We start from the raw sequence: 13,931 nt of genomic DNA, 5'->3' as shown, positions 1-13,931 counted from the left end.
AGTTTCTCTAGGCAATGACTTTCAAACTGTTTTGACTATAGAACACAGCCACATGGAATCCGATACAGCTTCTTGCTCTGTCCTAGGTTAGGCTCAGGGATACTGTTTTCAGTATTGGGTTAACTTGTTATATATTGGGATCCCTTCCTTTGAAATCAAGTCACATTTTGATTTACTGTCCTTCCAGGGAGCATGATTTCTATTAAAATATGTATGTATAAAAGTATTATCTCATACCTTGTTCACCACAGACATGCCCAGAACCTGAAATATCAAGGGCAAAAGTAGACATTAATGTAGCAGTTAGAGACTTTCCTCACACCAAGATCCACAAACCTGAAGGAGCACCTTGAAGCAAGACCTCAGTTCCTGCCAACAGGTGGAGCCTCTTCTCATCCCCTCCCATTCTTAAAAAAGGTATACAGAACTGGGGTACAGGCCAGAGGTGCAGGGGCAGTGAGAGGATTCATCAGAGGCAGAGTGGGGAGCAGAACAGGCCAACTGACTAGGTATACTGCTAAGGGGAGCAGCGGGCAGGTCAGGAGAGGTCTTCTATGCTATGTGGGTCACCTCCGGGGTGGGGATCGAACTCATGCTGAAGTGGCTTTAGCTTCTTAGTGCTGTGCTTTAACCCACTGTGCAGAAGGCCCCCCTCCCATTTTTAAAAGTCCCATTGTTTAAAGTGAAACTTTAACTTGGGGAGAAGCTTTCCCCGAGCTGGTGAGTCCTAACTAAGCCACAGAAGGCAGCATATAAAGATCTGTCAAACCTTTGGGTTTTCAGTCTCCACAGTAAGTTTAAAGAGGCTCTATCAAACTTTGGCAAGGGAAAAGAGAGAAGTAGTTCTAGGACAATGAAAAGTCATAAAAGCAAAGTTTACAGGACAGCTGACTGGGAGCTGAGCTTAAGGACAGTTGTGCTGAAAATGCAAATTTGCTTCAGTGAAGTTGGTGGGGGGGTACTTTTAGCATATTCTGAATTCTGCCATAGTATGTGAGGCTAAAAGCCAAGTGCATCAGTTGAACTGAGCTATACAGAAATATCCAAAATACATGCGCACACACACACAAACACACGCACACCGCAACTGCTAGCTGCCTCAGTTTACCCTGTATTATGAGCTGCTCCATCCAGCTCTGTCATGATGCTTCTTTACTACTACTATTTCATAACTCAGATTTCACAACTGATTTTGGAGATTTTTCAAAGGCAAGTATCATATACTTTTGGTGGTATTTATGTATTTCTTAACCAGTTTTTAAATTTTGCTTTTTAAAATTCAGTTGCTATTTTTTTAATTACATGGATTTTTTTAATGCTGTGATAAAATCCCCATAATCCCTGTGATTTTTCTTATACTATCTTGTGTCTGATGCCTTATTGCAGAACTGAAAGCACTTTGAAAGTGTACAGTTATCTTTACCTAATACATCTTTATCTCCCTGCCTCTTATTTTTGTATCATAATGCTTGCTAGACTAAAAATTAATGGAATATAAAATTTTTTTCTCTCTCATTAGTTATCACATTTTGAGGACATCAGAATCACCTACTTTCTTGCTAAAGACTTTTATTGAGGTAAGATTGGCTTACAACATTGTATATGATTTAGGGGAACAATTTCATACCTCTTCACATATGTGTCACCATCTCACTGACACCACAAAGCACCCACAGTTTTTTACACTTTAAACTGGGCTCTTCAGCCCCTTAGTTCCCACCCTCGGCCTCCCTTCTCCGCTAGTAGTTTCAGCAAACTCACCCCTTGAGGAATATGGTAAAAATACAGATTTGGTGATCTGTCCCTGAAGACTGATTCACTGGGGATTTTTACTTTATATATGTGGTGTGTGTGTGTATCTATCTATAAAGTATTTATATATAAAGTATTATGTAAAGTATATATTATAAAGTGTTCTATCTAAAGTATATATAAAAAGTATTTATATATATAGTATATATTATAAAGTATTTTGTGTATATATAATATCATTCTCCATTTTGTATATTTTTTCATTTCTGTTGTAATCCTCGGGGACTTCCCACCACTATTTCACCATGTGCCATCACCATAGTCCTGTGCGTTCTTCCCACCCTGGGGTTTCTATTTTTAATAGGCTTTCCAGATAATTCTCTTGCACCTGAGGTCTTAGGATCACTACTCTATATCCTTCCTCTAGCACATACTGATACCTGTGATCACGAGCTCTCTATGATTCCATTTTTATCATGTACACACATGATAAATGTCAAGAAAACAAGTCCACTGGACAGGTGGGTTGCAGAGAGCACAGTGTGGATGATAAAGGGTCATAAAGCACAAACCCGAGCATCAGGGTGCTGACAATTTAATGGCAGAAGCACTGAAGCAATGAAGCTGCCCAAACTGGCTGTGGCCAAGAACCATTTATAAACCTTAAAAAAAAAACACTGATGTCAGACTCTACTGATGCAACCTCCCTGGAAAATGACTAAAAGGTGATATTGTAAACTTCATTGCTAGCTACTCCTGAGGTGGCTAACTTGGTATAAGTCAGAAAAATAGAAAGTGCTTTACTACAAATGGAAAGAGTGCTTCTTTCAGTGAGGGATGGAGAGAAGCAGCAAGAATAATTGTGTGAATTCCAGCTCAGCTTGGCAGCTCCAGGGAAAGAACATTCTTGGCATGTGTGAGTTGCATCAAGGACAGCTGGTTGGGCTGGTATGTGGAAGGGAAAAATATCAATCGGAGCATGGAGCAAGTTAAACAGATAGAACAGGCTATTTAATTTAAAAATACATACAAGGCGGGGCCCTCCCTGGTGGTGCAGCAGATTAAAGCACAGCACTAAAAAGTTTAAGCCACTTCTGCATGAGTTCGATCCCTGCCTGCCCCGGAGGTGATCCACATGGTGTGGCAGACCTCTCCTGTCTCGCCCGCTGCTCCCCTCAGCAGTGTACTTCCTTGATCTGCCTGTTCTACTCCCCTCTCTGTCTCTGGTGAATCCTCTCACCCTCCGCATCTCTGGCTTATACCCCAGCTCTATATGAATAAATAAATAAATCTTTAAAAAAGAAAAAAAAATACATACAAGGCATCTATCATTTTTAAGCCATTGTAGGTAGTTTTTTGACATAACCATATAAAAGGTTAAATAACTACATGAGCTAGACCTCAAAGACTATCACAGGGATCTAATAACCAGCTATCCTAAGATGGCATAGGAATAATTGTTTGAAACTCAAGTGAGGGAGTTTTGGGGGGTATACTTGATCTAGAAAGACATCATAGGTATGTGAGCGATCTAAGGGGAAGAGCGATCCAAGGCCTCAAGGAAAGAGACAAACTACCTGACTCTTCCATAATAATTTCTTCTATTCCCCTATGTTCATATTTCTATACACAACAGCTGCTATCTTTCCTTTGATCTGTATGTTTGAGGAATGAAAATTACTAAAAACTGAACACCTTCAAGGTTTGAGAACCCCAGGCTGGAAGTCACAGCAGCCCTCACTCCCTTGAGGATTATGGTAAAAATACAGATTTGGTGATCTGTCCCTGGATATTGATTCATTGGGGATTTATATTTTTAATAGATTTTCCAGGTAATTCTGTTGTGCTTGAGGTCTGAGGATCACTGCTTTACATCCCTCGCTAGCACTTACTGATATCTGTGATCATGAGCTGTGTGGGCTATTACCTGAGAGCACTGGCCATAAAGAAACAGGACTTGGGACACGATGTCTTGGTCCAGCCTGGAGAGGAGCTGACTCTTGGGAGCATGCAGGGCCACTGCACCATAGATCATCATGACGTCAGTCTTGGTCAGGCTCTTTTTCCCAGAAAAAATACCCTAAGCCCACAAAGAACATGAAAAATATGACCAAAGTTTAGAAGAACATAGTCTCACATTTTTTTTTTTCCTAACATGAAGGTCCACAATAGGGGTTCAGAAATGTGACTGGGTGATTAAAGTTAGCCACACACTGTATTTTACCCATCAAATTTAAACACCCAGGATAGTATTTTAGACCTATCAGCCCTCAATAGAGGAATCTATGAGAAGGTTTGTGTGAATTTTCACTTAACAAGTCCCTCTCCTTAAGGGAAAGCAGAATGTATATAGTGCAATCTGCCCGCACAGCCTTGTGGGTAGTAAAGGGATAAACCTGGACCTGCACCTGGAGCTCCAGACCCAGGTCATGTCCACACTAGGGACAGGCTTGCTATCTAGATCTCTAGACAGGAGTAAGTACAGTCAAGAGAAAGGATTTTGGTTGAAGGATTAGTGTCTTGCCCTTGAAACAACCAAAGATCTCGGCAGAGCAGATTCTTCTTCCTACCTTACATCGGTTCATGAAAAACTTTTCCCGGTCTTGGAATGTTTTAAGAACTTTTAAAACGGTATCCAAGTGGTTCTCAGCACAGCATCCTAAGATAGATGTTATTCCCTAAATCAAAAAAGGTAGGAGACCTTGAGTTTAACTAGTCAATGATGCTACAAATATTTATTGAGCACTTATTCCATGCTAATCCTCTTCTAGGTGCCAGGATACAGAATTGGACAGAATGCACCAAACTTCTCTTTGCAGAGTATGCAACCAGGGAAGTGCCAGTCAATGAGTACAAATTCCACAAATATGTATATTTTCTGTTTTGTAGATGATGATGAGTATGGTGGATTTAAGAAAAGCAAACAAAGAAACAATAGGCAACTGCAAGTTGGGGGGGGGGGAGTTTTTAACTTAAATGGAGAGACCAGAGAAGGCCTTATGAGTAGGGGGGAGTTGAACAGAACACTGAAGTGAGGGATGAACCACTGGACTATCTGGGAAAAAGAGTTCTAAACAGTGATAACGTTTCAGTACCCCTAAGTTTTATACGGTACTCTCCAGTACTCCAAGAGGGCCAAGTGAACAGTCTAGGGGGAGACAGGTCCAGTCAGATGTTGGGGGTGGTAAGGTCAGATAGGGCTTTAAACCAGCATTCAAGATTTTGGATTTTTTAAATTTTTTATTGGTGGGAAGCAAATAGATTTTTTTTTTAATTAATGACATGCTACTTTAAACTTATGCTTGCTTTTTCACAATATAGGCATTTTCCCCATTAGGTGTTGTTACCATATTTTCCCCACCACCAAAGCACCCCATATTGTAAGCTAATATATAAAATAAACTTACCTTGCTTAATATGCAACAGAATTAAAAGGCAGAGCCTTTTAATATTATATACTAATACATAAAATAAACTCACCTTGTTTCTTAATATGCAACAGAAGTAAAAGGCAACTAAGATAGGAAAATGGTGCCATCAATAATGCTAAGAGCAATAAGAAGTAACTGAATAACTGATACGGAAGAAAAGAGTAGCCATATAAAAGCAGTTCCAAAAATCTTGTAGGTCCAGTGAGTGTTGGCCATGTAATATGTTGGCCATGTAATATCCCTAAATATTTCAGAATTTCTGAGGTGCATATACAATACAACACACTCTGATAATTCATTTTGATAAGAAATGGTCTTTGTTATCCTGGGAGTTTTTAATTTTAAGTACATCCATATTTATGCATGTTCTTCAGTGAAGTCAATAGTCAGGAATAAAAACAAGCATGGAAACTTCACTTGGGTTATTCTGAAAGTCATGCACCTAAATAATTCTGGACAAGTAAGACATTACGACAGGCATGTCAGAGGTGTTCTGGATGGAATTAGTTATCATTGTCATCAGAGGAACTTGGGAGAGAGGTTCCCACCTGTCGCTGATCCCCCAGTTGGCTGGGTGCCACCAGAAATTCTTTAATCTGTGAGCTTACAAAATTTACATCTTGGCAGGATCCCAAGGTGGTGCCCAAGGCTTTCCAAAGGAATTTCTGTAAAAGAAAAGAGAAGTAACAAAAAAGGTTAAAAGTTAAAGGTTGGAAAGCACCATTCTGATGAAAACTAGAAAGCATTAAAACAATCATCGAAGGAAAGAAACTGAGGTGACTTAATGGCTGCTTAGTGACCACTTACCTCAAGTATTACCTCTTCTTGAAAAAGTTTCCTTTCCCCCAGACATCCGCTACCTGAGCTACCCTTCTACCTGCCGTTAACACCTACCACTTCCTACTACAATATTTACTCTCTTGTTTGTTTCTAGTCTCAGGATTTTTTAGTCATAGTGTCTTATTGGTCATTTCTAGTATACAGTCTCTGGCAGCTAGTACCAGACACTATAAGAATGTTGGCCTCATCATACTAGCCTTATCTGGGTTACTTCTGTAGTGTCAGGAGGGAGAAAAGGCAAGCAAGACAGATATGGCTTCCTGTTCTTTCATCAGATATCTTGTGAGATTTAGAACTCTGGCCAGGGCCCTGGAGCAGTCCAAGATGGACTAGAATGTTTGAACCCCACGGGATATAGCTGGATGTAACTATGCATGTAGTTATGCCAATGTGTGCACAGAGACCACCATCTATACATTCTTGTGAAGGGGAGATACGTGCTTGCCATTCCGTAAATTCACAAGAGTACGTACTTGCTATATAACCAGAAAAACTAGTTCCTAAAGCCTTGATTTATCTTCTAAGATTCAAATCTGTTTAACTATTTAAAACCAGAGTCTCTTTATTTAAAATGTCTATCTTGTCATAAATAGGAGAGGAAAGTGACAAGCTGGAGATCCATTTTAAAGGCTCAGCAGGGCTCTAGAGAAGTAGCTGTTGAGTGATCATTATTGATTAGAAAGAATCTATCACATAAGGGAAAGGAAAGTCTAGTAGAAATTGATGGTGGTAAGTACATTCATGAGAAATGTGGTGAGAGCAGCCAGTAGAGCCAAGTAATACCAAGAGCTGCTGTTGCTGGAGTGAGAATCTAGCAAGGTAGCCCCTCTTCACTCTTGCTTGTCTCGGCAAAAAGTCCCCAGGGTAATGGAATCACAGTAACAAAAACTGTGTATGATACAGAAGACACTATTCATTAGAGGCCAAATTGCTAGAGTTTATTCAACTGCCATCTTGGAGGAAGTACAGGAAGAATCAGGAAAAGTCCTATGTTACCAAAAAGAAAAAAAATTGATGTCATAAAGGAAAAAAATATGACTTATATGCAAAGTGTAAGCCTCAGTGCCTGCCAATATCACTGCCCTGTTTCTTCTGTGCTGAATGGATCAGATTCAGCATGTGGTGCATGCCTACTTTGGAATTTGGCAGAAGTTCCAAAGCCAGGAACTCCGAAATGGAAAAAGAAAGAGTAGCTTACAAAACAGCCAGTTTTTCTAATCCACTTCAGTCCCAGCCCCCTCACTATAGGACTTTCCAGTTCCTTCCATTGAGAAGATTCTCCATTCCTCACATTTAGGTTGGCTGAATTGTTTTGGCTATTTGCACCTGTTCTGAGCCTAGAACTCAAGAGACTATGTATACTTCATAGCTGCCAACATGAAGCAAATCTGGGGTATCCTCTTGCAGTATGAGAGATCAAAGGACCAAAATCCAAAACTCTGGTTAAGCTCATTCCAGACCAGCCCATCCCTGTCTACCCCAGTGAAACAATTTGAGAAGCCTGTCAGTCCAAGCACAACCCCAACTCTCACACTGAGGTAGATTGTTTTTTTGTAGTCAGTCTCACAAGTCTCACAGTGGAAAGTAAAACACAGGCTGATATTAAACCAGGACTATGGCAAGGGACTGCTCTTTGCTTTCTAGAATCCTTTATATATATATATAATAACAGAATCGCTGAATATTAATCAAGCCTGTATGGAATTTGAAGGCATGTACTTCTAGTTTTCCTTGCAGACAGGAGGAGCCTGATGAGCAACTTTTGATAAATGTCAAATGAAGAGATAGTAACATTCTTCTAATGATTTCTTCCTCTTTTTTTCTTTAATATTTATTTCCTTATGCATAAGAACTGGGTACAGGCCAGAGGTGTGTGGGGGTGAGAGGCTTCACCAGAGACAGAATGGGGAGCAGAACAGGCAGATCTACTGAAATACACTGCAGAGAGACGCAGTAGCAAGATAAGAGAGGTCTGCTGTGCCATGTGGGTTGGTTCAGCTCCATGGATGGGGATTGAACTTGTGCTGCAGTGGCTGCTGATAGCATCATAGTGCTGAGACTTAACCCCTTGTGCCACGAGGGAGGCCCTGATCCCTCTCTCTTTTTGATTACAGTGAAAAAGCTGAAACTTGAACAGTGATTTTAGATGACAAAGTAAATTGAAGATCTCTTAGCTGAAAAACTCACCTTCTCAACAGAGGTATCGCTATAACTGCCCATTTGCTGTGTGAAATCCCGACTCAGTTGAATGGTCCAACCTACGTCACTGATCTTCTGTAAAGATTCTTTGAGCAACTGTGCAGGAAGTGAAAGTCAGAGATAAATATAACTGTTCAATTGGCTTTCTTGGCACTTTTTGTTGCTTTATGTTTTAAAAGTTTAAAAATTATTAAATGAGATTACACTTCTCTTAATGAAAAAGTGGTTAACTTGGTACTTTTCCTCTTATTTAAAAAGCAATATTCTCTCTTTTAAAATAATACAATAGTTTATTTTTACATAATTTTTTGCCTTTTTCCATCTCAGTTGTAATCCCTGTGGGCTTCCCACCCATGTGCCATCACCATAGTCCAGTGCACTCCCCCTGCCCCCATTTTTTATCCCATTCCTCACTCCACCCCCACAAAATGTCTCTGGTATACAGTTGTTCATTATCATTATTATTTTCTCCCCTGGTCCTTTAGTCTCCTGCAATGAGTGAAACCATCTGGTATTTTTCCTTTTCTTTCTGGCTTATTTCACTAAGCATGATCCCTTCCAGCTCCATCCATGTTGCTGCAAAAGGCATGTGTTTATCTTTTTTGATAAAAGCAATATTTTCTTGTGTTCTGTATTCCATCAAGATAAGATACACAGGACATGAAAATATCTCATGGAAGTGCTGTCCCTTTTCCAAAGCTGCTGAAATATTTACAATAGAAACTAATCCAATGTGAAACAAGTTGAAATGAAAATTTTTCAAGTTCTAGATAGATTTGGGAAATTTTCATTTGTCAATGCTAGCTTGCTTTATTATATGCCAAAAAAAAAGGGGGGGATTTATTTGGAATAAAAAGATCTAAATACCCTGAAAAGCCAATTAGAGGTACAGGTACAGCCTGTTAATATCAATTCTTATAACTAAATATTCCTGGGCTCACCAAGTGCCTTGAGCAAGGGCCATATAGATCATTTGAGCCTATGCTCTTCTCACTATACAATACATAAAAAGGTGTTTTTATCTTTTTGGAGGACAAAATCCATTGCAATTTCTATATCTATTTTTTTCCTCCATTTTATGCTAGAAAAGAATGTTTAGTCAACTCCAATACATTTGTATGCATGTTCCTAGTAGAGACTGATTCAATGTGTCATTTAAAGTGATAAACTTAAAGTTTCGGAGGTTTACGGAAAGAGAATACATGCAGACAGCTTTGAAAAAATGTATACCCGGGCCCTCCCTGGTGGTGCAGTGGGCTAAGGCACAGCAGCACTGAGAGGCTGAAGCCACTTCTGCATGAGTTCGATCCCTGCCCCGAAGGTGACCCACATGGCATAGCAGACCTCTCCTGACCCGCCCGCTGCTCCCCTCAGCAGTATACTTCATCAGTTGTCCTGTTCTGCTCCCCACTCTGTCTCTGGTGAATCCTCTCACCACCCCTGCACCTCTGGCCTGTACCCCAGTTTTGTATATATAAATAAATAAATCTTAAAAAAAAAGTATACCTTTGCATATATTCAAGATTGGAAAAGACTGTTCTCTTCGCTTCCCTTCATAGAAAAATAGCTTTATTCCTAGTAAGAAGCCATTTTAAAATGGTAGCATAGGAAAATAGAGATGAGAGGGGGGTTTGGAGATAAAAGCATAATTGCAAGAGAGGTAGATTCTACTGTACTAACATACATCAGAAGAGGCGTGAACCTGTAGCTCTACATCATATACAGTATTGAAAACCAGAACTACCTAGAAAGTAAATAAATGAAAATATAAGGAGTAGAAAGAGTGAAAAATATTAGAAAGTGAAATCTTTGAAACTCTTAACCAAATAGAAGACTAAAAATATTGTTCAAATTGTGATTTAAAGAGCTTAGTAATTAAGTGATCCCAGTCTTTCTCTCAAGAAAAGGAAATGCTGTATATATACTATTCTTGAGAATCCAGTTCTTTTAGTGGCTGTGGGAAACATTAGCTGATTTCATCAGCCAGCATCAACCATGAGTGTGTAGCAGCCACTCTTACCTGAAGCAGCATAGCTTCCCACAGCACGGCACTAGTATTCTCTCCTAGAAATAGAAATTGATGCGATAACTGCAACAACATGAAGATGAGGTTTCTCCCTTGCCAAGTCCCCAATAGATGCTGAAATGCAATTTCAAGTTTTCTCCTTACACAAGATTTATTTCAGAAGGAATTTACTGTGGAAATCAACCTTAAAATATATAGACAGGGCCCTCCCTGGTGGCGCAGCGGGTTAAAGCACAGCACTGACAATCTAAAGCCGCTTCTGCATGAGTTCGATTCCTGCCTGCCCCGGAGGTGACCACATAGCGTGGCAGACCTCTCCTGACCCGCCCGCTGCTCCCCTCAGCAGTGTACTTCGTCAATCTGCCTGTTCTGTTCCCCGCTCTGTCGTTGGTGAAGCCTCTCGTCGCCCCTAAGCCTCTTGTCTGGACCCCAGTTCTGTATACACAAATAAATAAATCTTAAAAAAATAAAAAATGTAGACAGAGGGTCTTCAATCCATGATGAAAGCTTGACTCTTGGCTATTTTCAATAGTAAATATTGAAATGACCATATTTTAATATCCTAATATAAACAAGGAATACACAGCAAAAAGAGTGTGTTTTTAGAACACACCAAGAGTTTTCTAAATACAAGGAAAAGACCAAAGCAAAGGTGTTTAAGTCTCTACTAAGGTGTTACCCTATAAGATCCCTTCATAGCATAAGTGTTTGGCAGAGGAACAGAATACAGGAGGCAAGAAAGAAATACTTTTCACATCAAGTAAATGGCTTTTGACTAAAATAAGCAATAATGACTTAATACACAGAACTGGAGCTTCATTCTTTGTTTCCTTGCCTTCTTGGATAATGACTTAATCCCACTACCTCGTACCTTCCAGAGGCTGCAGAAGCTCAGGTATTCGTGTTTTCCATAGGTCCACCAACTGTGGGTGTATTAGCTCAGGCAATATTTTCAAAAGTCCTATTGCACCAACCCCACATAATTTGCCTACACTGGCAAGCATAGATATTACCTGAAGGATGGAAGAAAACATGATAATCAACTTCACAGGTATTTATGGCTTAGAGTATCTATGTAAAATTTTTTTAGCATTTATTTGGAACTGAATCATCTCTATAGGTGCAAGCTTATCCCTTGTTGGTTTTCCTGACCCACTCACCAGAAGTCTGGCCAGTAACTGTTGTGGTGTAGGAAGTTTCACTAGAAAGAGAAAGTAGTTTTCGTTATTGCTGTGGTGGTTAGAAATATTCAGATGGGGGCTGGGCATAACATCAAAATGCAGTAGGCTTTCTGGAAAGGAGTCTCTCATAAGAGGAATATTTTGCTATGTTTTTCAATGTACAAACCAAATCCAGTAGAGATGACAAGTTCCGTTGACTTTTTCTCATTGTTCCTCTTTCTCTCCTCTGCCATAATCAGAATTCTGATGATATTAAAAAGGTGGTCCAGAGTTCCTGTATATTCTGCAGGTACCACAAAAGTCAGGACTCTTGGCCACAACACCTGTGGAGAACATGGGGCAAGATGCTCTTTCTTTTCTATCTTTAATATTTCTCCCTGAGCTCACTGTGTTTCCCTCTGATCTAGAACTTTTTCTCATTTGTTATTATTTTGGTCTTCAGACCAAAGCAAAATGAAACCAAATCTCTGCAGTGCACTTTTTTCTCAAAGATGCACACTGTAGTGACGATGGGTTAGTGCTTCTCCATGAGCTATTGCTTGAATTTAGGGCAGCGAAGTTCTTCACTGTGAGGAACTATCCTAGGCATTGCAAGATAGTTTTCATTATTATTCCTGTTATCCCCTATCAAGTGCTAAGCTATCAATGTAATAACCCAAGTGTCCCAAACTCCATGACCAGAGTGGGGTTGTACTAAGTGAGAATTATAGAGAGAGGACAGGGACAGGCTGCTGTTTGCTCTTCAGGTGCTGCTCTTGCTCTGGAAATCTGTAACATCTATTTTCTTTATTCATTGTGTTTTATGTCCCTTGAGCCATCCCTGCCTTAAGGAAATCCTAGATGCTAATTTTGTCTCTCCCGTTTTTAATTTTATCTCTCCCGTTTTTCTGCTCACCTAAGTTTAATCCATATGCCCAGCCTTTTCTCATAGTGTGATTGCTCATGCTCTGCTCTGTGTTCATTCCTATTCTGATGAGTCGCATCTGATCTCACAAATAGGGTCCTTGCTCCTAGCCTACCCCTCTGACTAATTTCCTACAGTTATCATCTCCAATGTAACCCTGGCATAAAAATTCCATTGGCTCATCAACCACAAGGTAAAATCTGGTGTTCCAAGCCCATTAGAGTCTGGCCCTGATGACTCTCTCATCATTTACTTTTGTATCAGACATTCTTAAGCTTCAGAATGCATCAATGAAGTGGAACCTATTTGAATGGCCATAGGTCCCATGTCAGATATACTGGACATGTATATCTGGCACAGAGTTTTAAAACCTGCAATTTAAATAGATTCCAGATAGCCCAAGAACCCATACCTTAAAATACCAACCTGGATGAAATCTCTGATCCAACTTACATTATCTATTGGTTGTCTCCTCCTGGCCACTAAAGACTGTTTTGCTTAAGGAAGACACAACTATCCTTACCTTCAGGTTCAGATCACATCAGGTCTCAAGTGGCTTTGAATATCTTTCCAGAGGAATAGGGAGCATTTGGTTGTCACCATGCACTTAACACAGTAAAGGCACCACACACTTAGCAACATGTCTAGGTACTACATGTGTAGGTATGTTAGGGGGAAATGGAGAGATGACAAAGGTGCTTACAGTCTGTCATGTGCTGTCCACATACAAGTATTTTCCCCCTGTAATTAAATAGACACCTGTTTTTGAGGACCTACTATGTTTTAGACACAGAGTATTGCTACATACTTTCTTGAGTTAGAGCATGAGAAAGCCAATGGGACATGGAGTACTAGCTTATTTCTTCACCTCTAAATGGACAGGGTTTTAAAAAGTGATATGGTAATTGTAAACTGTGACAAAAGACTCCTCACCTGAGGCATTCCAATCACAAGTGGGTCCAGTGTTTTTAAGACCTCGAGGCTTGTTTCTTGAATGGATATTTCTCCCTTTTCATCCTCAAGGGAGTTAGATTTCAGTTTCTCCTTGAGGAAAGGATAAAATAGGTGATCTGTTAATAACCTCTCCTGTCATTCTCCTCTGAACTTCCTTGGATATGTTCTTAGACTCTGGCTTGGAGGACGTACTTGCTCCACTGAAGGATCTTGTGGAATCTAGGAGTCTTGGCCTCCTGCATCCCATCCCTATTTAAAGTGCCTCTTGATAAATGGGCAAGAAAACACACCCTTGCCTAAAGCAGAAAAACAAATATTGACCGAATCCTTGCCATTTGCTCTTGCATAAATAAATTTTCAATGACACTGCTTTCCAGGGGAGTAGACTATTACCGTGATTGCAGAGAACTTGCTCAGATAACTAAGCTCTCACATACATGGTTTTCAGTCTGTTCATCCAACCCTAGGAAATATTGGCGCCTCTTTTCTTCTTTAAAAGAAATTCACTTTCTCTGCCTCTCTCCAAATCACACCAAGTATTTGAGGCCAGTCTGCTCCTTGGGGTAGACTGAGATAACCTACCTTGTATCTATTAAAAGTTAGAAGTTAAAGCATCTGAGGATACTAGAGGCTAAAAAATATCA

General features: G+C 40.0%; 1 protein-coding gene across 1 annotated transcript in view; it reads right to left on the bottom strand.

Moving 5' to 3' along the window:
• The window catches only part of MROH2B (maestro heat-like repeat family member 2B), a 53,855-nt gene that overhangs the window by 23,106 nt on the left and 16,818 nt on the right, over positions 1 to 13,931 (bottom strand). Inside the window, exons 12-21 of the mRNA XM_012721777.1 lie at positions 13,267 to 13,377; positions 11,596 to 11,752; positions 11,409 to 11,449; positions 11,120 to 11,261; positions 10,243 to 10,286; positions 8,211 to 8,318; positions 5,732 to 5,848; positions 4,323 to 4,430; positions 3,680 to 3,832; positions 238 to 264 (exon numbers count right to left, since the gene is read on the bottom strand). Of these exons, the coding sequence (XP_012577231.1) occupies positions 238 to 264; positions 3,680 to 3,832; positions 4,323 to 4,430; positions 5,732 to 5,848; positions 8,211 to 8,318; positions 10,243 to 10,286; positions 11,120 to 11,261; positions 11,409 to 11,449; positions 11,596 to 11,752; positions 13,267 to 13,377 (1,008 nt within the window). The remainder of the gene's footprint in view (positions 1 to 237; positions 265 to 3,679; positions 3,833 to 4,322; positions 4,431 to 5,731; positions 5,849 to 8,210; positions 8,319 to 10,242; positions 10,287 to 11,119; positions 11,262 to 11,408; positions 11,450 to 11,595; positions 11,753 to 13,266; positions 13,378 to 13,931) is intronic.

The sequence above is a fragment of the Condylura cristata genome, unplaced genomic scaffold (genome assembly GCF_000260355.1).
Source record: "Condylura cristata isolate star-nosed mole 26May11 unplaced genomic scaffold, ConCri1.0 scaffold00007, whole genome shotgun sequence".
NCBI lineage: Eukaryota > Metazoa > Chordata > Mammalia > Eulipotyphla > Talpidae > Condylura > Condylura cristata.
The sequence above is the reverse complement of the archived record's forward strand: the minus strand, read 5'-3'. Positions and strand labels throughout refer to the sequence as shown.